This window comes from Rana temporaria, chromosome 1 (genome assembly GCF_905171775.1).
Source record: "Rana temporaria chromosome 1, aRanTem1.1, whole genome shotgun sequence".
In the NCBI taxonomy this organism is placed as follows: domain Eukaryota; kingdom Metazoa; phylum Chordata; class Amphibia; order Anura; family Ranidae; genus Rana; species Rana temporaria.
The window spans coordinates 243,866,581-243,893,014 of record NC_053489.1 but is presented as its reverse complement, the minus strand read 5'-3'; the positions used below and the strand labels follow the sequence as shown (position 1 = coordinate 243,893,014).

Sequence of the window (26,434 nt, the reverse complement as noted above, 5' to 3'; positions counted from 1 at the left end):
CTCATAGGTTTACATACCCTGGCAGAATTTGATTCCTTGGCCATTTTTCAGGGAAAAACACAAACTTTTCTTTCACTCATGGTTAGTGTTTGACTGAAGCCATTTATTGTCAATCAAATGTGTTTACTCTTTTTAAATCATAATGACAACAGAAACTACCCAAATGACCCTAATCAAAGGTTTACATACCCCAGTTCCTTTAACATTAATGACCGCTTTAAGTTTTTTGTGGTATTTGTGGATGAGGCTCTTTATCTTCTCAGATGGTAAAGCTGCCCATTCCTCTTGGCAAAAGCCTCCAGTTCCTGTAAATTCTTGGGCTGTCTTGCATGAACTGCACATTTGAGATCTCCCCAGAGATAGCCACTTTATTCTGCTGTAGCCAATGACAGGTCGACTGGGTTTTGTGTTTTTGGATCATTGTCATGATGGAATGTCCAAGTACGTCCCATGTGCAGCTTCCTGGCTGATGAATGCAAATGTTCCTCCAGCATTTTTTAATAACCTACTGCATTCATCTTGCGATCAGTTTTGACCAAATTTCCTGTGCCTTTGTAGCTCACACATCCCCCAAAACGGTCAATGAGTTTCTGCACTGCTGACAGACCCTTGCATCTTTCATCCAGTGCTGCACTGACGTTTTCTGAATTCTGAGAAGAGAATAACAGTAGAAAGAGTGTGTATGCATGTTTGTGTCTGCCAGTGCATTAAATATAGAAAATATATAAAACGTATGTTAACAGTAATACATTGAAGCTCAAAGAATTAAAATAATTTAGATTAATGTTTCAATAAAGTATTTATGCTATTGAAATGTACCATACTGTGATAACACACATAACATTTAAAGCAACCAAAAATGAGAATAAAATAAAGTAGAATTTAGTGAGTGTCCTCAGGGCCTTCTAGGGGAAGCAGAGCATTCCATAAATTTTGCAAGCACAGCTCTGCCAAATTAGTATGTTTTTTGTCAATACAGAGGGACGGAGAAAGAAGGAGAGCATCACAGGCAGATGCTGCTGGCCATTTTTATTTTGGTGGAGAACAATTGGTGGTTGGCCATCAGACATCTGTAAATAAAGTGTGCTGCATTCATGCTTGCGTAACCACTTTAATACCATGGTAATTCTGGCACTTCACACATACATGTAAAAATCAACCTTTTTTGTTTGAAAATTACTTCTGAATATAATATATATATATATTTTTTTAGCAGAGGCCATATGGAATAAAATGATGGGTGTTGCAATTTTTTATGTCGCACTGTATTTGCACAGCGGTTTTTCAAACGCAATTTTTTTGGGGGGGGGGGGGGAATACACTTTAATGCATTTTATTGTACACCAACACAATATAATACCCAATTTTTTATATACAATTTAAGATTATGTCACACCAATCAAATGGATACCCAACATGTCACGCTTTAAAATTGCATCTGCCTGGGGAATTGTCCAAACTACGGTACCTAAAATTATCCTTATGCAACACTTTAAACGCCTTTACGGGGTACCAGTTTAGAGATACAGAAGAGGATGTCTGCCACTAGAGTTATTGCTCTCGTTCTGATGTTCACAATGATACCTCATGTGTGGTGTGATCACTGATTACATATGCGTGCATGATTTACATATGTGTTTGCATTTGCGTATAAGCATATGGGGGGGGGGGGCAGGGGAACTTTAAAAATACATTTATTATGATTAATTTCATCCAAAACTAATTTTTTTTTCCATATATTAACTTTATTGTAATTACATGGAATAAACAATATGCCATGTAACAGCTAGGGCTGTGACAGGTCCTCTTTATGGGGAAATATAGGGTCTATTGGACCCCAAATCTCTCCTGGCCTCCAATGAAGGCAATCGGTTACAGATTGGTCTAGTCGGTTGCTTTCGGCCAGGTAAACAGAGCCGAAAGTGACAAAATGATTATTGTTTCCAGGGTCACAGAGAGGGAGGAACAACGTCAGTTTCTCTCTGTCTAGTGATGTCGCCGCAGCTGGTCGCATCTCTCCCAGGCTCTGTGATGGAAAATGTTGATACCGGGATGATCCCTACAGATGCAGGCATCATCCCAGTATAACCACATCAACCTATGGACGTCCTACAGTATTGTAGTGGTTAAAGTTGATGTAAACCCTAATTAAATACTTTGTTCACTTTTGTTGAATCTCAGTACTGCCAATGCCCTGCAGCCACTTCCACTTTACATGTATGCACTTTAGCAGTAGCTGCATGTTATTTCCCAAGGTTGGTTTTCCTGATTGTGACAACAGTGGACCCAGCACACATATTGTGTTTTGAAATGGCCACTTGTAGTCTCCATTGGAAGTCCATATGGCAGAGTGACAACACAAGGGGAACAATTGGGGGTCAGGGACAGAGAATTCTCGCCCTAAAACAGGAAGTGACTGAACAGGGACCTTCGTGGGAGGATCATCAGGTATTTTTTTTAAGTCCAATAATGCGGCCGCCAGGGGCGGGGGCCTGAGTCATTCACTCAACAGCTATGGACGCTGAGTGTATGACACGGGAGCACGCCCACAAGGTAACCCCACTCGGGATAGAGCTTCCCAGAGGGGGTTATCTATTGCGGGGAGGAGCCTCCATGGAACCCCAGAAGAGGACGATCGGGGCCAGCAGGGTGTGGGTTATATCCGGGAACCACGCCCCCTGGGAGGAGCTGCACTGAGGAAAGTGTTGTTAACACTTAAAGTGCTTTTTTTTCTGCCTAACTCTCCTAAAGGAAGCGGATATAACCCCTAAGGTCAAAGGCTGCTGTGTCCGTCCATGAACTCAGAGAAATGGATTTTACGGTGAGTACAAAAATCCAATTTTTAGCACCAACAAATACCTGTGATTCTGACAGAAATTCAGTGTGCTTGTCACTTTCTGCACACTGAACTGAAATCTTGCTAAATAGTTTTAGCCTTCCCAGTTATCTTCTGTGAGCTACAAAACATCTCTCCCTATGTAAGGTAGATGAGGGGAGATAATTGTAGTCAGGAGAGCAGCCCAGGGTGGCAGCGGGTGAGCGTTGTCACCCTAAGAAAGGAAGTATTTTACAGGCAAAATCACCAAAGGATAAAAAAGCCTAAAAAGAAAACAAATGCAGCCACCACATTAAAGGACTGGTAAGCTGCAATATAATATATAGGGCCAGATTCACAGAGAGATGCGACGGTGTATCTCCAGATACTCCGTCGTATCTCTGATTTACACTGGTCGTATCTATGCGCCTGATTCATAGAATCAGTTACGCATAGATATGACTCAGGCCCCGTACACACGAGAGGATCCATCCGCTGAAAAATCTCAGCGGATCGGTTTCAGCGGATAGATCCCCTGGTGTGTACGTTCCAGCGGATATTTATCCGCGGATATTTCCGATTTCCAGCAGATAAAAATTTGTTAGCATGCTAACAAATCTATCCGCTGGAATCGGCTCCAGCGGATCGATCCGGTGGTCTGTACAGACTCACCGGATCGATCCGTCCGAACCCGTCCCTCGCATGCGTCGTAATGATTAGACGCATGCGTGGATTTCCTTTATATGACAGCGTCGCGCACGTCGCCGCGTCATCATCGCGGGGCGACGGCGCGACACGTCACCGCGGTTGAATTCCGCGCAGATTTGGATCCGATGGTGAGTACATGCCAACGGATCCAAATTCGCCAGAGGATTTATCCGCGGATACGGTCCGGAGAACCGTATCCGCGGATCAATCCTATCGTGTGTACCAGGCCTCAGATCCGACAGGTGTAACTGTGTTACACCGTCGGATCTTATCTGCAATTTAAAAATGGCGCGGGGGCGTTCCTGCTGATTTACGATGAGAAATATGTAAATCAGCGAGATACGCAAATTCACGAACGTACGCGGACCCGACGCAGTGTTCTTACAACGTTTCCGTAGCGGCTTTCCCGGCGTATACTTACCCCTGCTTCTATGAGGCGCAGCCAATGTTAAGTATAGCCTTCGTTCCTGCGTCGATTTTGCATTTTTTTACGCCGTTTGCGTAAGTCGTTCTGGAATACGAATGGACGTCGTTTACGTAAGCGTCGAAACCACTGACGTCCTAGCGACGTCAGTGGGAGCAATGCACGCCGGGAAATTTCGCGGACGGCGCATGCGCATTTAAATCGGAGCGTGAACGCGCCTGATTTAAATAGTACACTCCCCCTAGCCGCGGAATTTGAATTCCGCCGGGGGTTTTATTATCCGCCGCCGCAAGTTTGGAGGTAAGTGGTTTGTGAATTACCCACTTGCCTCTAAAACTTGCGGCAGCGTATCTTAAAACAGATAGATTTTGCGGATCTAAAGATCCGCTGATCTTTCTGAATCTAGCCCTTAGTGTTTTGTTTTGGGGTTTAGAAATAATAAAATGTTGTATTGTTTCAGTGGACATGTGAACTATTCATTCACTCATCTTTCTGCATACTGTTTTAGTTCTAGCAGAGCTGTGTTAGAATGCAAGTGCAACTTCACATTTCAGGGGAGAGAGATATCTACTGTATACCTGTCAATGTGAGCCATTCCATAAGGTACAGAAATCGTGGCTTTGGACTTTTCCTTCTTTGTGACTAAAATTACCTGGGCTTATGCAGGACATACATGGGTCGAATTCAGTAAGAATTTTCTTTTGAAAATCAAAAATGTTGTGCGTTTTGTGATCCGATTGTGCCACCAATGATTTGGAAATTCGACCAACTAAGCATTCAATTTGACCTCATGTTGCTACAGACATTTTTTTTGGTGGCTGGGAATCTCTTTTTTTTTTTTTTTTTTTTTTTTTTTTTTCCCATGTCACAGCTCATGCAAGTTTCTTTTTCGATTTATAATTCTTGCACGATTCTCCTATTATTGATTAGAAATTTGTTTATTTTTCAAAAACTGTCAATCGCTCAAATGTGATGGCTGCATTAAAATTGGTTGTTGCAGCCCTCTAATGGTGTGAAATTCAAACAAAATCCTTAGTTGCGATTTTCAAGGAAGAAATTTATTTCGGAATTCGACTCATGTATGGCCTACTTTTCGTCAGTGAATTTTCAAAGGATTTGTTTAAACATAATGGAACTAATTAGAGCTAGACATTTTTTGGATGCAAACTTGAAGAAAAAAAGCTGGGACAGCCGCACTCCAAAAAAAGTTCCTTTTTTTATTAAAAATGGATCACAAAATTACATGCCACGGCCAAAAAGAATCAGAACAAAAAGCTGACGCGTTTCGCACTGTATCTCAGTGATTATTCATAGTTATGAATAAGCACTGAGATACAGTGCGAAACCCTTGGTTCGGATTTAAGGAGATTGGCTCTCTGGTTCTTTTGAGCGGTTATTTCTTTTCTCAAGATTTTTTTTTGGCTCAAAATGTGTTGGAGGGGATGGAAGCACATGATTAGAAACTATGGCCCATTTAGCCTGTTTACACAAATAAGTTATTTTGAAAATGTACAGTTGCATCTCCAAAAATTTGAATATCATCAAAAAGTTAATTTTATTTCAGTAATTCAATTCAAAACGTGAAACTCATATTATATAGATTCATTACACACAGAGTGATACATTTCAAGCAAGTTTTCTTTTAATTTTGATGATTATGGCTTGCAGCTAATGAAAACCCCAAATTCTATATCTCAGAAAATTTTAATATTACATAAGACCAATACAAAAAAGGATTTTTAACCTCCTTGACGATAATCCCGAATGCGACTAGGCATTTAATTTCGGTACCATTAGCGGTAACCCCGACCCACACTTGGGATTGCACTGCAGAATCCTGGTCCAGAATCCTGCGCTGTGTCTGCGGGCTGTGTCCTCAGCCCGATGTCCTGTGTGTCAGACTCCGTTCCCTGCGAGCGTCGCAACGCATTTTGGGCGGAAAATTCAAAAAGTACACAACACATACAGTACACTGTAATCTTACAGATTACATTACTGTATCAAATCATTTCACATCCCTTTTGTCCCTACTGCTTTGTCCAGTGCCCTGCATGCAGTTTTATATTACATATACTGTTCTGTCTGCCTGGAAACTTGAGATTGTCCATGGCAACCAAAAAGTGTCCCTTTACATCAAAGTGGTTTTAGACCAGCTAGAAAACAGCGATAGTAAATTAGAACACTTGCAGACTTGAGCAATAGTGAATCGTGGGGAAATTTATTTTAATATTATTATGTTCTTTTTTATAATTACTTATAGTTATTTATGATTTTGTATTTCAAAATGTATCATACCCAGAATGTCTACTAGACTCTAGTTTGGACAGATTTAAGTGTGTTATTACTAAGAATTACAGGCCTACAATATAAAACGCCAAATTTCTATGTAAAACAATGTACTGCTTTGAGACGCAAAAATCTGTCATACCGACAGGGTGGTTAATACAGAAATGTTGGCTTACTGAAAAGTATGTCCGTGTATAAGTATACTACAGTCCCTGACAAAAGTCTTGTCGCTTGTGTACAAATTGACCTGAAGTGCCGCTAAAATATATTTATAATAAAGATTTTGTTACAAGAAATGGGTCATTTTAATCCCAACAGCTTTTGTAATAATGTTTCAGTGCAAAACGAAACTGACAAAAAGTATTCTAATATTCACAGCTTGGTAAAGCCCATTGAGTAAATTTTTGCCAAGACATAAGTGTTGTCGCCTTGTTATATGAGCTTCACCTGTGACTTATAATGGATCAATTAGGTCTCAGGTGTGTATAAAAAGAATATCAGTAGACCTTCTCAACTGCAACTAGACCTCTGCAAACATGCCTAAGATTCACCCGGAGACTAAAGTGTTGATTATCAAGAGGCTGAAGACCAGATCCACTGCTGATGTGGCAGACACCTTCAATGTGTCTCAGCGTCAAGTTCAGAGGATACAAAAAAGATTTGAAGAGACTGGAGACGTTTTGGACAAGGCCAGGTCAGGCCGACCCCGCAAGACAACTACTCGTTTGTTGGCTCGAAAATCCAAGGCCAGCCCATTTTCCACTGCAGCATAGCTCCACGAGACCTGGTCACCTGAAGTCCCTGTGTCAACCAGAACAGTTTGGCGGATTCTGTCTCGAAATGGCCTCCATGGTCGAATCAGTGCCCATAAGCCAGCACTAAACAAAAGACAATTGAAAAACCGTGTGGCATTTGCCAAGGGCCACATCCTGCTAAAAGGATGGACTCTGGAAAAGTGGCAGAAGGTGGATTTTTCAAATGAATCTTCTGTTGAATTACACCACAGTCGCCGCAAATATTGCAGGAGACCTACTGGAACCCGCATGGAGCCGAGATTTACCCAGAAAACAGTGAAGTTTGGTGGAGTCAAAATCATGGTCTGGGGTTACATCCAGTATGGGGGTGTGCGAGGGATCTGCAGTGTGGAAGGCAACATCAATAGTCTAAAATACCAAGAAATCTTAGCTACCTCTTATATTCCCAACCATAAAAAAGGCCAAATTTTGCAGCAGGATGGTGCTCCCTCGCATACTTCCATCTCCACATCAAAGTTCCTTAAGGCGAAGATGCTCCAGGATTGGCCTGCCCAGTCACCAGACATGAACATCGTTGAGCATATGTGCTGTAGGATGAAAGAGGAAGCATGGAAGACGAAACCAAAGAATATTGATGAACTCTGGGAGGCATACAAGACTGTTTTATTTGCTCTTCCTGATGACTTCATCAATAAATTGTATGAATCCTTGCCAAACCGCATGGATGCTGTCCTTCAAGCTCATGGAAGTCATACAAGATATTACATTTGGATCTCACAGCACCACTACTTAATTTGACTGACATATTTTTGGATTTTCAGTGAAGTTGTTCAATTTCTGTATAGGCAAAAAAACTTTTGTCTTGCCAAAATTTGACCTTTCTGTCTTGATTAAATGATAAATCTTTTTTCAGTGAAACTAATTTATTTCAGTGCATTAACCACTTACGGACCCCCCACTGTATATATACGTCCTCTTTTTAAACATGGATATCTCAGTAACGGCAGCAGCTGCTGCCACAACTGAGATATCCATGTTTTCAGCTGGCGGCCGTGTAAACGATAACGGCGGTCTCCGCGGCGGATTCGCCGCGAGATCGCCGTTATCGGTGGCGGGAGAGGGGCCCCTCCCGCCGCTTTTCCGCGCCCTCCGCCGCTTACCGGAGCCGTCGGTAGCGGCGGAGGAGATCCGATGCTGCCGCCAGGAGAGTGAGGACTTGAGTGAGGGCAAGATGGCCCCCACCCGTCCTCATAGCTCTGCTGGGCGGAAGTGACGTCAAAACGTCAGTCCCGCCCAGCCTCTTAAAGAGACAATTTTTTTTCTGTCATTTTTTTAAATGACAAATTTTCCTTTTTTTTTTTTTTTTTTTGCATTTAAGCCTAAATATGAGATCTGAGGTCTTTTTGACCCCAGATCTCATATTTAAGAGGACCTGTCATGCTTTTTTCTATTACAAGGGATGTTTACATTCCTTGTAATAGGAATAAAAGTGATCATTTTTTTTTTTTTTTATATTTTAGTGTAAAAAATAATAAAATCAATAAAATTAAATAAGAAAACAAAAAAAAAATTTTTTTAAAGCGCCCCGTCCTGACGAGCTCGCGCGCAGAAGCGAACGCATACGTGAGTAGCGCCCGCATATGAAAACGGTGTTCAAATCACACAAGTGAGGTATCGCCGCGATCGTTAGAGCGAGAGCAATAATTATAGCCCTAGAGCTACTCTGTAGCTCAAAAAATGCAACTTATAGAATTTTTTAAACGTCGCCTATCTAGATTTTTAAGGGTAAAAGTTTGACGCCATGCCACGAGCGGGCGCAATTTTAAAGCGTGACATGTTGGGTATCATTTTACTCGGCGTAACATTATCTTTCACAATATATAAAAAAATTGGGCCAAATTTATTGTTGTCTTATTTTTTAATTCAAAAAAGTGAATTTTTTCCAAAAAAAGTGCGCTTGTAAGACTGCTGCGCAAATACGGTGTGACAAAAAGTATTGCAATGACCGCCATTTTATTCTCTAGGGTGTTAGAAAAAAATATATATATAATGTTTGGGGGTTTTAAGTAATTTCCTAGCAGAAAAAAATGTTTTAGTCTTGCAAACACCAAATCTGAAAAACACCTGAGGTCTTTAAGTGGTTAAACATCATTTGGGAGGGCTTTAGCTTTTCATATGAGCTATTTCTAACACCAATTGATTAATTAAAAGTCAGGTTAATAGCAGGAGTTTCTACAAAATAGAGAAGCGACAAGACTTTTCTCAGGGACTGTATGCTCTCAATACTTAGCCGGGGATCCTTTTCCCCTGCATCAATGCAGCGTGGCATGGAGGCGATCAATCTATGGCACTGCTGAGGTGTTATGGAAGCCCAGGTTTGATAGTGGCCTTCAGCTCGTCTGCATTGTTGGGTCTGGTGTCTCTCACCTTCCTCTTGACAATACCCCCACCAGTGGTGTATTTAGGTTTTGTGCTGCCCTAGGCCTGACTAATCTTGTGCACCTCCTAATTTAAATATTACACACCCCTTCATGTCAAGACCACACCCATTTCTGTTTAAGACCCGCCCTGAAATTTTTGAGTGGGGACACTAGTTAGGGTTGGGGGGGCATTGGATTCCCTTAATTCGCATAGATTTCCTCTCACTTCCTGGTTGACTATGGGGAAGGAAGTGAAGGGAAATCTCTGCAATGAGACAGGGATGGTAAAAAATAAACTGACAGGGGCTATAACCCTCACTTACTCTATCCAAAATGAAAGAAAAAGTGTTGCCTATAGTTTTACTTTAAGCACAAATTTCTGATAGTTTTATGGAGAGGACTAAGAAGATATAATCGTGCCAATGGTGCAACAGAAAACATATAGCACAGTGAGGAAGAATTGTGGTCCAGGATTATAGAACAGTCAAAATTAGAAGCAGCTTGCGTTACACTAACAGTGTAGCGCAAGGCGGCAGGGACTCTTTCCGTGCTGCCCCCCTGCAACGTGCTGCCCTAGGCCTGGGCCTTGTTGGCCTAGGCCAGGATACAGCATTGATCCCCACAGATTCTCTATGGGGTTTAGGTCAGGCAAGTTTGTTGGCCATTCAAGCACAGTGATACCATGATCATTGAACCGGGTCTTGGTACTGTGGGCAGGTGCCAAGTCCTGCTGGAAAACTAATTAAACATCTCTATAAAGCTGGTCAGCAGAGGGAAGCATGAAGTGCTCTAGAATTTCCTGGTAGAGGGATCCGCTGACTTTGGACTTGATAAAACACAGTGGACCAACTCCGGCAGATGACATGCTCCGCAAATCATCATTGATTGTGAAAACTTCACATTGGACCTCATGAAAGTTGGATTCTGTGCCTCTCCACACTTCCTCCAGACTCTGGGACCTTGATTTCCAAGTGAAATGCTAAATTACTTTGAAATCCTTATTTTGAAAGAGGACTTTGGACCACTAGGCAACAGTCCAGTCCTTTTTTCTCCTTATCCCAAGTAAGATGCTTCTGACGTCTCTGGTTCAGGAGTGGCTTGACACAAGGAATGCGACAGTTGTAGCCCATGTCCTGGATAAGTCTGTGTGTAGTGGTTCTTAAAGCACTGACACCAGCCATAGTCCAATCTCCCCCAAATTCTTAAATGGCCTTTGCTTCACAATCCTCTCAAGGCTGTGGTTATCCCTGTTGCTTGTGCACCTTTTTCCACCACACTTATTCCTTCCACTCAACTTTTCATTAATATGCTTGGATACAGCACTCAACAACTGTCAACAGTCTTCCCCATGATTATGTAACCTACTGAATCAGACTGAGACCGTTTAAAGTCTCAGAAAACCTTTTACAGGTGTTTTGAGTTAGCTGATTAGAGTGTGACACCATGAGTCTACAATATTGAACTTTTTCACAATATTCAAATTTGGGTTTTCACTATCTGTAAGCCCTAATCATCAAAATTAAAAGTAAGAAATGCTTGAAATATATCACTCTGTGTGTAATGAATTTATATAATATGAGGTTCACTTTTTAATTGAATTAGTGAAATAAATTGCCTTTTTAATGATATTCACATTTTTTTAGATGCACCTGTATATACAGGTGCATTTGCAAAGTATTCACAGCACTTCCCTTTTTCCACATTTTTGTTATGTTACAGCCTTATTACAAAATGGATTAACTTCATTATTTTCCTCAATTTTTTTTTTATATTTTTAACCTTTTCAGAACTTTTCAGAGATGTTCAATCGGGTTCAACTCTTGGCTCTGGCTGGGTCACTCAAGGACATTCACAGACTTGTCCCGTAGCCACTCCTTTGTTATCTTGGCTGTGTGCTTAGGGTCGTTATCCTGTTAGATGAACCTTCACCTCAGTCCGAGGTTCGGAGTGCTCTGGAGCAGGTTTTCATCAAGGATTTCTCTGTACATTTCTGCATCCATTTCTGCATTTCCCTCGATCCTGACTAGTCTCCCTGTTCCCCCAGCTGAAAAACATCCCCACAGCATGATGCTGCCACCACCGTGGTTCACTTTGGGGGTGGTAATGGCCAGGTGATGAGCGGTGCCTGGTTTCCTCCAGCCATTACACTTGCCATTCAGGCCAAAGAGCTTAATCTTTGTTTTATCAGACCAAAGAATTTTGTTTCTCGTGGACTCAGAGTGCTTCAGTTGCCTTTTTGGCAAACTCCAGGTGGAATGTCATGCCTGCGTCTGGCCACTCTACCATACAGGCCTGATTGGTGGAGTGCTGCAGAGATGGTGGTTGTTCTGGAAGGGTCTTCTCTCTACAGAGAAACGCTGGAGCTCTGTCAGAGTGACACTTGGGTTCTTGGTCACCTCCCTGACTAAGACCCTTCTTCCCCCAATCACTCAGTTTGGCCAGGTGGCCCACTCTAGGAAGAGGCATGGTGGTTCCAAACTTCTCAAATTCGCAGATGATGATGGCTACTGTGCTCATTGGGACCCTAAATGCTGCAGAAAATTTTCTGTACCCTTCCCCAGATCTGTGCCTCAATACAATCCTGTCTGAGGTCTACAGACAATTCCTTGGACTTTGTGGCTTAGTCTGTAAACTGACATGCACTAAGACTCCTTTCACACTGAGACATTTTTCAGGTGCTAGAGGGCTAACAATAGCGCCTGTAAAGTGCCTGGAAAAACGCAGCCCCAGTATGAAAGTTCGAGTGCTTTCACACTAGAGCGGTGCACTTGCAGGATGTTTAAAAAAAAAGTCTGAATGGTTCAGTTACGGCAGCTGGATGCTGGCATGGTTATCTGCACTAATGTGTACTTACTGCTCAATATATGTGATACCTGTCTAATGGTTTTGTACGATTCTTCTTGTGCACAATAAAAAAATCTTTATAAAAAAAAAAGGTCCTGCAAGCAGCATCTTTGGAGCGGTTTAGGAGCAGTGTATACACCGCTCCTCCACCTCCCCTGCCCATTGAAATGATTAGGCAGTGCTGCCCAATCGCCTGTGAAGTGCTTCAGCAGCGGCACTTTGTGGGCGCATTTAACCCTTCGGCTGCTAGTGAGGGTTAAAAGCACCCCGCTAGCGGACAAAAAGGGCCCTTAAACAAAGGTAAGTGTGAAAGGGGTCTAACTGGGACCTTCATATAGACAGGTGTGTGCCTTTCCAAATCCTGTCCAGTCAACTGAATTTACCACAGGTGGACTCCAAGTTGTAGAAACATCTCAAGGATGATCAGTGGAGACGGGATGCACTGTCATGGCAAAGGCTGTGAATACTTATGTACTTGTGATTTTTTTATTTTTAATAACTTTGCAAAAATTTCAAACAAACTTCTTTCACGTTGTCATTATGGGGTATTGTTTGTAGAATTTTTAGGAAAATAATGAAGTTAATCAATTTTGGAATAAGGCCCCATGCACACGAGACGCAGATGCAAACTCATCTAAACACACGTTTTCAAAAGCAAAAACCGGCGTTTAAAACGCCTGTTTTGACGTGAATTTCGCTGCGTTTTACTGCGTTTGCGTTTTATAAGCGTTTAGTTAAGAAACATTATAAGACCCTCCCTAAGCTCAAAAAAACGTATTATTTAACCATTTCAGCCATTTTGTGAGACCAGAGTGAGTAGCAGCTGAGAGAGCAGCAGTGTACTTGTATTTAGCGTGTCCCTTGCCACAAGCTGCGGATTGTCCACTTGCCACGCCACCTGCCACAAGTTGTGAATTGTCCACTTGCCACGTCATCTGCCACATCACCTGGTCACGCCACCTGGCCACGTCACCTACCACAAGTTGTGGATTGCCCACTGGCCACGTCACCTGCCACAAGTTGTGGATTGTCCACTGGCCACGTCAACTGGCCACGTCACCTGCCACAAGTTGTGGATTTCCACTTGCCACGTCACCTGCCACAAGTGGATTATCCACTTGCCAAATCACCTGCCACAAGTTGTGGATTGTCCACTGGCCACGTCACCTGCCACAAGTTGTGGATTGTCCACTGGCCACGTCACCTGCCACAACTTGTGGATTGTCCACTTGACACGTCACCTGACCACGACACCTGCCACAAGTTGTTGATTGTCCACTTGCCATGTCACCTGGCCACTTCACCTGCCACAAGTTGTGGATTATCCACTTGCCAAATCTCCTGGCCACGTCACCTGCCACAAGTTGTGGATTGTCCAGTTGCCACGTCACCTGCCACAAGTTGCGGATTGTCCACTTGCCACGTCACCTGGCCACATCACCTGGCACGTCACCTGCCACAAGTTGTGGATTGTTCACTTGCCATGTCACCTGACACGTCACCTGCCACAAGTTGTGGATTGTTCACTTGCCACGTCACCTGACACGTCACCTGCCACAAGTTGCGGATTGTCCACTGGCCATGTCACCTGGCCACATCACCTGGCACGTCACCTGCCACAAGTTGTGGATTGTTCACTTGCCACGTCACCTGGCACGTCACTTGACACAAGTTGCGGATTGTCCGCTTGCCACGCTAACAGGCCATGTCACCTGGCCACATCACCTGCCACAAGTTGTGGATTGTCCACTTGCCACGCCACCTGCCACAAGTTGCAGATTGTCCACTTGCCATGTTGCCTGGCCATGTCACCTGCCACGTCACCTGGCCACAAGTTGTGGATTGTCCACTGGCCACGTCACCTGCCACAAGTTGTGGATTGTCCACTTGCCACGTCACCAGGCCATGTCACCCGGCCACGTCACCTACCACAAGTTGTGGATTGTCCACTGGCCACGTCACATGCCACAAGTTGTGGATTGTCCACAATGCAATGCAAGCAATTACAGTTTTTTTATGGTTTTTCATCATTTGCCATCATTTTTGAGATTTCTAATGTAAAAAAAATAGGTCACCTTTAAAAACGCCTATAAGCAAAACGCGGATACCGCGTTTTGCCACGTTTAGCGGCGTTTTGCGTCTGAACCCATTTTTTTTGCTTCTGAAAAAACGAGCATAGACGCAACTGCCGAAAAACGTGACTGTGTGCATGGACACATAGGATAACATTGAATGTGTTCAGGGGCAGTTGAAAAAGCTGTCCAAATGCCTCTGAACATGCGTTTACCACCAGCGTCTCGTGTGCATGGGGCCTAAGGCTGTAACATAACAAAATGTGGAAAATGTGAAGCGCTGTGAATAGATTCCAAAAGCACTGTAACCCTCTTAGTTTATGCTTTTCTTTTTTCATAACTCTTCCCATCCTGTTAATTCTACTGCACTTGCACTGGAAAATTACAAAATGTGTGCAGAAAAGTTGACAATGCCAGTTGTGTGTTGAGTTAAGTGTTAGTCAGTTTAATTGGGGTAGTGCTTCCTATGTTTGTGAAAAACCGCTTTCATTTCTAGGACACCTTTTACCCAACCTGTGCATACATAGAACATGTGATGTTTTTTGTACATCTTCAGGAATAATTAAAGCTGAACCGCAGGCGAACAACTAAATTTATAAATAAAGCATATATGTAAGAGCTGTTTTATATGCCAAAAGATTTTTATTTCCATCTATCTAGTCCTGAGGTTAAAGCCTAGTACACACTACTATTCTTCTTTATTTTCTTTTTTTCTTCAACCGGCTCAGGTTGGAGCCGCTGTACTAGCAATCCAATGTACAGCTATCTCCTCTGCTGAGAGCGCTGATCGGGAGCCGGTTGGCAGGCATTTTTTGGTCATGAGCCCTCGACAGAATCCAACCGAATGGCCTCTGTCAGACTGGCTGCCATACACACTACTGAACCGGCCCATGGTGGCCAACATTTGGCTTGTGTGTACTAGGCTTTACTCAGCTTTTCCGCTCAGCACATCCCTGCCCGGCCAAGGAGGGGGTCTGATCTTTCTTTGCTGCAGGTTCACTTTAACTTTTGGTCTCCTTCCCACCCCACCCTGTGACTGGACAGTGAAAGTAGAAGCGGCAGACTAATGAATCCATCTTGCTTACCTATGTCTTAGCTCTGTCTTCCTATCAACAGTCTTGCACTACAGCACACTTGATTGTCCCCTGTTCTCCTTTTGCTGCACCCTTTTCCAGTCTGTGTTCTACTGTACAGGGGATTACCGAGGCTGATACCAAGTCATATTCTGGTACCTACGCTGCATTAAAAAAAAAAACATTCGAGGATGTATTTATGCATACAGAACTGCATTAATATGTGTGTTTCATATTTGTCTGGAGTTCAGCTTTAAAACTCGTCTTTCAAAGGGCATTGCTTGGAACCTTTGAACTCTTGGTCTACAGCAGGGGTCTCTAAACTTTCTAAGCAAAGGGACAGTTTACTGGCCTTCAGACTTTAGAGGAGCCGGACAGTGGCCAGCGGGAATAGGACATTTTTCTGGCATCAGTGGGAGTAAACATTGCCACATCTTTGGGATTAGAGGGAGGAATAGTGCCCCATCGTTGGTGTCAGTGGGATGAATTATGACCCATCGTTAGTGTCATTGGCAGAATAGCATCTCATATCAGTGGGAAGAATATTGCCCCAAGGGCCAGATAAAGGCAGGAAAAGGGCTGCAGTTTGGAGACCCTTGGTCTACAGTTTCACAGTTAAACTGACCATACACTCATAGTTTTTCCACCAAACATTTGCTTTTAAATTTTTTTATTTTTAAATAAATGTAATGCAGTACAGACAATTTTTAAACCACATTAACATTCTGATCATTACTGGGTCAACCACTGCTAGACCAGAAATTTTCAACCAACTACCCAATGTGTTGTCTTACTGTGAGACACCCCCAATGTTGATAGATGACCCTTTCATAAAGTAGAGTAACACCCATGTGATCAATCCATTTTTTGGACGAGGGAGGGGAGTGTCCTTCCAGTGCAATAGAATATGTTTGCTTGTCTGAAACAGGGCTCTAGACACTGCCTCTCTAGTATGTATCTTCAACACTATGCCATCCAGTATACCTAGTACACATAGTTTATGATTAGTTTATGATCTAATAATAGTGTGATATTGATTTGAAATGCTTGGTTAATTTTATTTATAACAGTTTCCCAGGACCTGTGGAGATTAGGACAGCACCACAGCTTGTGAATCAAGTCCCACTTATTTCTGCTACACTTTGGGCATATCAGACATGGTAATAATACCATATTATGCAATCTGAGTGGGGGTATAGTGAACATATAAAAGGTTGCAAGGTTGAGAAAGCCTTTGCGACACATTCAAAGAGCTGAAGCACACAGCTTTCTGTGCCATTTTCCATTGGTCCCCTAGCATTTCTCCAGCATCAGGTACCCAATTCTCAAATGCTTGTCTAAGCCAGGCCTCAACAAAATCCGGGCATCAGGTCGCAATTGTGACCTGGCGCCCGCCGGTAATTGAGGCCGCGGCTTTGCGGCCTAGAAGGCCTTCTGTGACCTGGCGCCATCTGGTGGTTGCTGTTGGCATTAAAAGTAAAACAGCAGTTCTAATGTGTGTGTTTTTACTCTTTCCACTGCCATCTCCTTCCCTCTAATTAGAACTTCCAAACATTGTGTATATTTTTTTTATTTTAACACCCTAGAGAATAAAATAGCGATCGTTGCAATACTTTGTCACACAGTATTTGCGCAGCGGTCTTACAAGCGCACTTTTTTGGGGAAAAAATACACTTTTTAATAAAAAAAATAAGACAACAGTCAAGGTAAACCAATTTTCTTATATTGTGAAAGATATGGTTACACCGAGTAAATTGATGCCCAACATGTCACGCTTCAAAATTGCATCCGCTCGTGAAATGCTGACAAACTTTTACCCTTTAAAAGCTCCATAGGCGGCGTTTAAAAAATTCTACAAGTTGAATGTTTTGAGTTCCACAGGTCTAGAGCTAGAATTATTGCTCTCACTCTAACGATCGCGGCGATACCTCACATGTGTGGTTTGAATACTGTTTACATATGCGGGCGCCATTCACGTATGTGTTCGCTTCTGTGCGCAAGCTTTGCGTGACGGGGCGCGTTTTCTGGCGCCTAACTTTTTTAGCTGGCTCCTAGATTCTGAGCAAATTTGTCAAACCCTGTTCTAAGCAACATTGTACAGCATGACTATATAAAGACTTTTATAGTTGTAGTTTGTTGCATCATATTAAAAACAGGAGTGGGGGAAAGTTGACAATCATCTGGAAAGTTTTGAGCAGAGAAATCCAGACTGTTCTAAAATTGCCCAGATCTACTGTCATTCAACACTATTGAAAGCCTTGTTGGTATTAAGGGGATAACAAGCTCTTAAACCTGCATTATCTGCATTTTTGATGAATGATATGCAAAGGTTAATTACTGTTAATTTTTGGGGCATAAAACCTGCCTGATCCAGATGTATTATACTTAGAACCTTTTTTAGCCTCATAGCCTGTACTTTAGCCAATATTTAATTATCATATTGCAGTATTGAAATAGGCCATACAAATTATTATCCATAGGAGATTTGCCAGGCTTCAAAAGGAGCACTATATTGTCTCTACTCATAGGGGGAGGTAAACATTGCATATGAAGGGCCATATTATATGTTTCTAACAGTTTTGGCAAAATAAAATCTTCATATTGCTTTTATACTTCCATAGGGAAGCCTCCCCGAGTCTTAAAAGTAGGGAAAGAACCTTAACTCCTTTAGTGATGGGGGAATCTAGGAAGGCCCATTGAAAATTTGAAAGTTGAGGTAGCATTATGAATTGCAGATATGAGGATAATGAGTCTGCAGTGTAACACACTTCTGATTGGCACAAGGTGGAGTAAAAACAGACCAATTCCGCCAATACTACATCTGGAGAGTTAATCAGTAACTAACATTCTTAAAGTGAAAAATGTAAACAAAATTCTAATGGTGTATGATATATGACCCTAAAGCAGGGGTCTTGAATTAAATTTCAAGGAGGTCCGGTCACTAAAATTTTCTTTGGGCCGAGGTCCGAATCTCAAGTCCCCATTTTTCCCCATCACAGTGCTTCTTTACATCAGGTGTCCCCATCAAAGCGCCCCTTCACATCAGGTGTCCCCATCACAGCGCCCCTTCACATCAGGTGTCCCCATCACAGCGCCCCTTTACATCAGGTGTCCCCATCACAGCGTCCCTTTACATCAGGTGTCCCCATCACAGCATCCATTTTACATCAGGTGTCCCCATCACAGCATCCATTTTACATCAGGTGTCCCCATCACAGCATCCCTTTACATCAGGTGTCCCCATCACAGCATCCCTTTACATCAGGTGTCCCCATCACAGCATCCCTTTACATCAGGTGTCCCCATCACAGCATCCATTTTACATCAGGTGTCCCCATCACAGCGCCCCTTTACATCAGGTGTCCCCATCACAGCGCCCCTTTACATCAGGTGTCCCCATCACAGCATCCATTTTACATCAGGGGTCCCCATCACAGCATCCCTTTACATCAGGTGTCCCCATCACAGCGCCCCTTTACATCAGGTGTCCCCATCACAGTGCCCCTTTACATCAGGTGTCCCCATCACAGTGCCCCTACACATTAGGGGTCCCCATCACAGCATCCCTTTACATCAGGTGTCCCTATCACAGCGCCCCTTTACATCAGGGGTCCCCATCACAGCGCCCCTTTACATCAGGTGTCCCTATCACAGCGCCCCTTTACATCAGGGGTCCCCATCACAGCATCCCTTTACATCAGGGGTCCCCATCACAGCGCCCCTTTACATCAGGTGTCCCTATCACAGCTCCCCTTTACATCAGGGGTCCCCATCACAGCATCCCTTTACATTAGGTGTCCCCATCACAGCATCCCTTTACATCAGGTGTCCCCATCACAGCATCCCTTTACATCAGGTGTCCCTATCACAGCGCCCCTTTACATCAGGGGTCCCCATCACAGTGCCCCTTTACATCAGGGGTCCCCATCACAGTGCCCCTTTACATCAGGTGTCCCTATCACAGTGGCCCTTTAGATCAGGGGTCCCCATCACAGCATCCCTTTACATTAGGTGTCCCCATCACAGCATCCCTTTACATCAGGTGTCCCCATCACAGCATCCCTTTACATCAGGTGTCCCTATCACAGCGCCCCTTTACATCAGGGGTCCCCATCACAGCGCCCCTTTACATCAGGGGTCCCCATCACAGTGCCCCTTTACATCAGGGGTCCCCATCACAGTGCCCCTTTACATCAGGGGTCCCCATCACAGTGCCCCTTTACATCAGGGGTCCCCATCACAGTGCCCCTTTACATCAGGGGTCCCCATCACAGCGCTCATTTACATCAGGCATTCCCATCAGAGTGCTTCCTTACATCAGATGTCCCCATCAGAGTCCCCCTTAACATAAAATGTGCCTATCAGCGTGCCCCTTAACATAAAATAAGGGTCACGCTGATGGGCACATTTTATGTTAAGGGACACTCTAATGGACAAGTTTTATGTTAAGGGACATCCTGATGGGCACATTTTATATTAACATAAAATCTGCCCATCAGAGTGCTCCTTAATACAAAATGTGCTCATCAGTGTTGCTCCTAAAATAAAATGTGCCCATCAGAGTGCCCCTTAACAAAAAATTTTCCCATAAGCATGGCCCTTAACATCAAATAAGGGTCACGCTGATGGGCAACTTTTATGTTAAGGGGCACTCTGATGGGCACATTTTATTTTAAGGGGTACGCTGATGGGTATATCTTTAATGTGTATGCTGATGGGCATATTTTATGTTAAGGGGCACTCTGATGGGCACAACAAAATGTGTCCATCATTCTGCCACTTAACAAAATATGCTCATCAGTGTGCACATAAAAAATATACCCATCAGCGTACCCCTTAAAATAAAATGTGCCCATCAGAGTGCCTCTTAAAATAAAATTCGTCCATCAGAGTGCGCCTTAACATAAAAAAAAGGTGCCCATCAGCGTGACCATTAATGACATATGCCCAGCAGTGTACACAATAATAATTATGCCCATTAGTGACAACTAATTAACTTGTCACATACCTTGCATACAAGATGGGCGAAAGCTGTGCGATATGGCGAGCCCGGGACCGCGAGTAGTAGGGGGGCGGGGCGTGCACGGGACGTCACGCCCCAATCTCACAAGGAGAGCCAGGAGTGGACCCGCAAGCTGCAGGGGGCGGGGCACGCACGTGACGTCACGCCCCATCTTGAGTGCAAGCTTGTCTTCTCCGCTCTCAGCGTCACTGGTTGCTGGGGAAACCCGCGGCCCCAGCAAACCAACGCTGACATTTAAAATTATACTGGCGGCATGGCGGTCCGGGCAGAAGCGCCACCCGGTCCGGACTCGGACCGCGGGCCGCCATTTAGTGACGGCTGCCCTAAAGGAATATTACCTTTAACATGAGTACCACTCGGTACAGAGTCCAGTCAAAGATTTTGACCGCCTGCTGGCAGCAGGGCTGGGCACTGCGCTTGTGCCTCCTGGGCCTTTGAGGTAACAAGGATTTCTGCTGCGTCATAAGTTGACAGCCATATGGGTAAGTGGCCCAGAATGTACACTAACTGTGTTTGAGGATGCTTAATTGCATGCCTGTCAATTTAGGGCAAGTAGCTGTGTTCATGCCCATAGACTTGCATGGACTGGCTCAATGCAACCGCTCCAGCTGCAAAAATAAATGGTCCATTTATGGCGTACGGGCCTCAGCACTCATGTGAATAAGGTCATACACTGAGGGAGTACAGACGGAGCCATTAGTACATTGTAATAGTCTGTGCTGTCCTACCACTCTCTGTTCCTACGTGATTACTAATAAAGGCAAAAAAGTGTTTCTCTCTCTCTCTAAATTTACCAGGGAGGAACAGTACCACTTGACATTATAGAGCTTAGCTTCTTCATTCTTTAGAGAGGAGAATTTGTGTTTTAAGGGTTCTCTTTATTATAGAATTTGCAGAAGAACACAAAATATAAACAAAAAACCACTACAAATCCAATACACCCTAGACCCAGACTCCTAACACTATTAGAACAAAATGTATTGGAACTAGACGAGAAACATGATGAGATGCAGTACTAACACAGTAGGCATTACCTAAAAACATGTGATTCAGGGGAGAAGAACAAACATTAGGCATAACACACAGATCTGCACTAAGCATAATAAGTGTCACCAGCCCTAGGATACAATCTCATTCAGGTGGAGTGCAAATTACATTTATATATGGTTAAAAATACAAATTAAAATGAAAACAATAATGTAATAGTGTTAGTAGATTTTTAAATGTTCATGCAGCATTTCATTAATTAAAAAAAAAAAAAACAGTTTGCAGTTTGCATGATTTTATGTTTCTTGTTCTGAAGGTGCCCTTGGTTACCAGATTCCTGTTACCCAAAACATCTAGTTTCAGCAGGTTTAGCGAGCAATTGGGGATCATCCAAATGCTGCAAAGATAAGACCACTTAATTATAACAAGTGAGGCTCCTGAAATCAAACTTTCCAGTCTAGATGTTTCTGTATTATGCAGGGGATAATGAACACCTCTGTTGGTTAGAGGTGCTTTTTGATACGGGTAGATGTACCAGCTTGTCATAGAAATCTTTCCGTGAATAGGGTTGATTTTCTCATAGAGAAGTGTCAAGAATCAAAATTTCCATGTGTGCACAAATGTCACTTTTGGACAAGTATCTCAGTGCGTCTTAACACTGGAACAACAATTCATAGACAGGCATCCTGTGGCCACTCTAGGTGACCTTATGGGACCTCCGGCTTGATAAAACATGGTTCCAGATATTGAAATGTGCTTGCGCATTATCAGGTTTTGTATGTACTGTATATGGGGGATTTGTATCCATTCTTTTAACTTTGCTTCCCTGCAGCCAGATGACTAGTGTACAGGAGTTCCATAAAGCAAAAAAAAAAAAAAATATCAGGAGTTCACCAAATATTTCTGTCCCCACTGAATACTTCCTAAATGTTGAACACAATATATAGTATGCACTGAGCAGGTTTTGCAGCAATGCAAAAATATATACATACAAAAAAATATATATACATACAAAGAGATTGAAATTGCATGTATTATTGTGCTATTACTATACTATTATATATTTAACCTTTTTATTTACATTGTGGGTAGTGTTCCTTGAGCTGGGCATCTCAGAACTGTATGTGAAATGTTTTCTTATCCAAAGCCTAGGATGAATACTGTTTCCACCATTTATGAGAGTTCAGGAAAACCTGGGTCCTTGCTGAGAATGAATATGTCAAAGGATGCAGGCTATGGTAGCTTTGAATTTGTTTTTCTCCCACTATGAATATATATAAAGCCTCCTGAGTAGATGCACCCACTTTTCTGGAGACCTTTTAAAAAAAAAAAATGGAAATAGACATTACAAAGTAGACCAGAGGCAAACTTGCATACATCAAAACACACCACACACTAGCATGTTCTCCAGGTCATACACTGTATCATACATTTTCATGGTAGGTTGCAGTTTGGCAGAGCTGTAAATAGCAGAGGTTCAGGATGAAGTCTAAAAGCTTAATGCTCTTAAAGATTATATTACATATTTGAATAGGCATGGACTTATCAAATCATCTGCCAGGCGTTCGCATCTACCACATAACCCAAACATATGTGACAGAAGGTAGAAATAGAGGAACGCTTTATGTTATCATTTGGTATAATGTACAGTATAGGTAAGTGAGCAGCTTACATATACTCCTACTACATATCCTCCTACTAGAGATTGATATTTTGCACGTATACCAGGGACACCTATTGTTGGCTTTGTTCTTTTTAAAGGGACACGAGCAAGTAAGTTTGTGTGATTTTTTTCAACACTCACCTTATTTCTTCTCCAGATAAGAATGGGTGGAGTGTCAACTCCTCTCAGAGGCCTCGTGGAGCAACTGGAAGAGACTGCCCCTTCTGTGCCAAATCATTTCGTTCTTCCCATCACTTAAAGGTGCATTTGCGAGTTCACACAGGTAAGAAAGTAGCCAAATTTTCAATTGTATTACATTTTATTACCATACAGTATGTACTTTTTTCATCCTTTTTCTGTTAGATGAATTGCATTTTCATATAAAATACAGCCGCAGATGAATTGTTTCCTATATTTAGCCTTACTAGCGGACATTAGAGAACTGATTTCCATTGTGAGTGGACTGGCTGAATCTGATCCTTTCCACAGCATTGTGGATGAATGTATGAATGCATACTCTCCCTATCATATAGTTATCCTGCTGTTGTATATGAATCTTGATTTCCTGAATTTCTGAACTGTAGTGGTAGTCTTTGTAGACTGGAAAAATCTGCATGGAAGAATCCATAAATAGGGAAGAAACCTGATTATTTATTTATTTTTTATTAGAACTATTGCTTATTAATCTGAAACAAGTATACATAACAGATACAACCAGGGATAATGGGATGTTTACAGTTGATTCTATATGAAGCAAGAGTAGTACACTTTACATTATAACAAATACATTCAAAGCGCAGTCCTGTACAGTAGGTATGTCTAAGAGCTAGGCATATGAAATAAAGGGATCACAATGAGCAGGGTATAAAACATTTACAAAATACTGTGGAATACAAATTGGACCAAGAGCCTGTCCATAACTAACTCAGTAGGAGCAAGGCCAGAGACAGCCAACCAATCACCCCATATCCAATCAAATTTGCTAGGGCTCCCTCTATGCTGGAAATTGAACTTCGCCAGTTTGAGGGTATAGCTCATATGGCACATCCACTCCTTGTGGGTGGGGACTCGGTCTGATTACCACAATTGGAGGATGAGTCTATGGGCCTGGATTAGTGCTCTATTGACTGCTACCAGCTAGAGATCATCCAGAATACCCAGAATGCACCTAGTGGGTTCAAGGGGGACTGTGATATGGTAAGCAAAGTTTGTTGTACTAATCACTGCCTCCCAGTAACGATGTAGCTCGGGACATCCCCACTGTAACTTAATAAGGCTCCCCAGTCGTGGAGGCGCTAATGGCACAGAGAGGGTTCTGCAGGATACCCATGTGGTACAATTTCAGGGGGGTGTAGTGAACCCTGCGTACAATAAAGAATTGTGAAAGCCTCTGGGCCGTGTTGAGAGCTGTGGAGGACAGAATCGAGGACATTATCCCAATGCTCATCCTCCAGTGTCCCACATCACACTGGTATTCTTTCAGATAAGAAGGTAGTAGCGTACTATAGCAATTGGAAACAAAGCCTTTTGTGGCATCCACAGATAGGATATGTTCAATCTGCTTGATGGGTGGATCAGATGGCTCCTCTCTTTCCTATTGTAGAATTATTTGTTTCTTCATTGCTGTATGTATTCTTCCTTTTTCTATGCTTGACTGTCTTTTTTATTCTTCTGCTACACAGGAGAACGACCATATAAATGCCCTCATTGCTCCTATGCTGGCACTCAGTCTGGGTCATTGAAATATCACCTACAACGACATCATCGGGACTCCAAACTTTCTTCAGGTGTCCCATTAAGGGGTAAGAGTATTCAGCAAGGTGCATCCCAGCAAGAGCGGCTGCTTCCTGCTGTGTCTTCTACCTGGGGAAGTTCTTGTCCTGATCTGCCTACCCCCTGCGAGGATGGGACAAGCTTGCCACTCCGTCTCCACTTGAGTGAGGGCCAGGGTCCCAGTGCATTTCCCCGAATGCCTAGCAGAGGTGGCCAAAGGAGAAGGAGTCCCTCACATCAGCCAACAAATGGGAGACCTGAGCATGAGCCCTTGGATTTGTCACAAGGAAACCCTTTCCACCGCTGCATGTACTGTCCATTCGTAACCTCTGTGGGAGAACTAATGAGTCTCCATCTCCAAGTACACCATGGGAGAAGATCACGTAGAAAGGGGGGCTACATTAGAGGAAGACCAAGACCTGTGTTCTCCCCCCAGTCACAAAGCCCAAGTCTAAGAGACAGCCCAGAACCATGTGAAAACACTGAGTGAACAGAGCACTGAAGGGCAGATGGTATGAGAAGTGCCCTTTGACTGCCCAAAATCCATGATCCACATAAAAAGAGAGAAGAAATGATTAGGACTGCTGAAGGATGGTGGGTAGATAGAGAAGATGAGAAGGTTTGTGCTGGGTAGAGGGAAAAGAAGGTTAGGAGCTGAAAAGGAGTGATTAATTCAGGTAGAACATGTGAGTGTTTCTATACCAGCTAGGGATGAGTAGAATGTGCCAGAGACAGATAGGAGGGGGGCAGAACGTGAGAAGTTCATGGAGGAACCTGTAGAAGAAAGCTGTGTTGGAGGGATAATTGATGTCTTGGAAAAAGACATTGACACCATTTCTGAGGAGAGACGGTCATTGGCGGAAAGAAACAAAGGGACAACATTTCAAGATATAGCTAGGAGACTAGCTGGGTTACAGAGGTAATGAGATGGTAGACTGATGGAAAAGATTGGGGATAACGCACTGTAAACGCTATAGCGAAAAAGTCAGAGAGAGCACTTTTCACTAATGTGACAGAATGCTTGCAACATATCTGAGGCAAGAGAAACAGCTAGCAATAGGAACACAGAATGGTAGTACTAGGTTGAAAGAAACTAGAGGTAGGGTTAAAAAAAAAAAAAAAGAATAAAATAGAAGCATTAGTAATGATGATTATTTTGCCCAAAATTCCCCTCTGGTTTCTGTTTATTGCTGCGACTTTATTTTTGATAATTTGGATCGTTATTCAGACCCATCTGCAGGTAGATACCCCTAAACAACCTTTTTTTCCCCACATTCCTTCATTATTTAGGTTTGTGCTCAAAAAATACATTTCCACGTTTAGAGATTTCTATATTTTTTTTTATTCTTTTCTTGTAGAAAAATAAATAAATCTTTTAAAAAAATAAAATCTCTTTTGAAGTAACAATGTGGCTTTAACCTTCAAAAAAAAGAATCATGACTTCCAGAACAACATTGTACACGGTAGCTGCTGATGCATCACTCTAAGGGACCTATTTATAACAGAGAGCAGATACCGCTAGCTGCATTGTACAGTATGTTTCCTTTATAAAATACACTTTTGTGTTTAATTTCATGAAATAGCAGGCAGT

At 42.9% G+C, this 26,434-nt stretch overlaps 1 protein-coding gene across 4 annotated transcripts in view; it reads left to right on the top strand.

Moving 5' to 3' along the window:
- Window positions 1–25,973, top strand: part of ZNF219 (zinc finger protein 219) — a 94,778-nt gene extending 68,805 nt beyond the window's left edge. For all 4 annotated transcript variants that reach the window (XM_040352311.1, XM_040352320.1, XM_040352329.1 and 1 more), the window contains 2 exons: window positions 23,228–23,353; window positions 24,753–25,973. In XM_040352311.1, the coding sequence (XP_040208245.1) occupies window positions 23,228–23,353; window positions 24,753–25,333 (707 nt within the window). In that variant the 3' untranslated portion in view covers window positions 25,334–25,973. The remainder of the gene's footprint in view (window positions 1–23,227; window positions 23,354–24,752) is intronic.
- The last annotated feature ends 461 nt before the right edge of the window (window positions 25,974–26,434 follow it).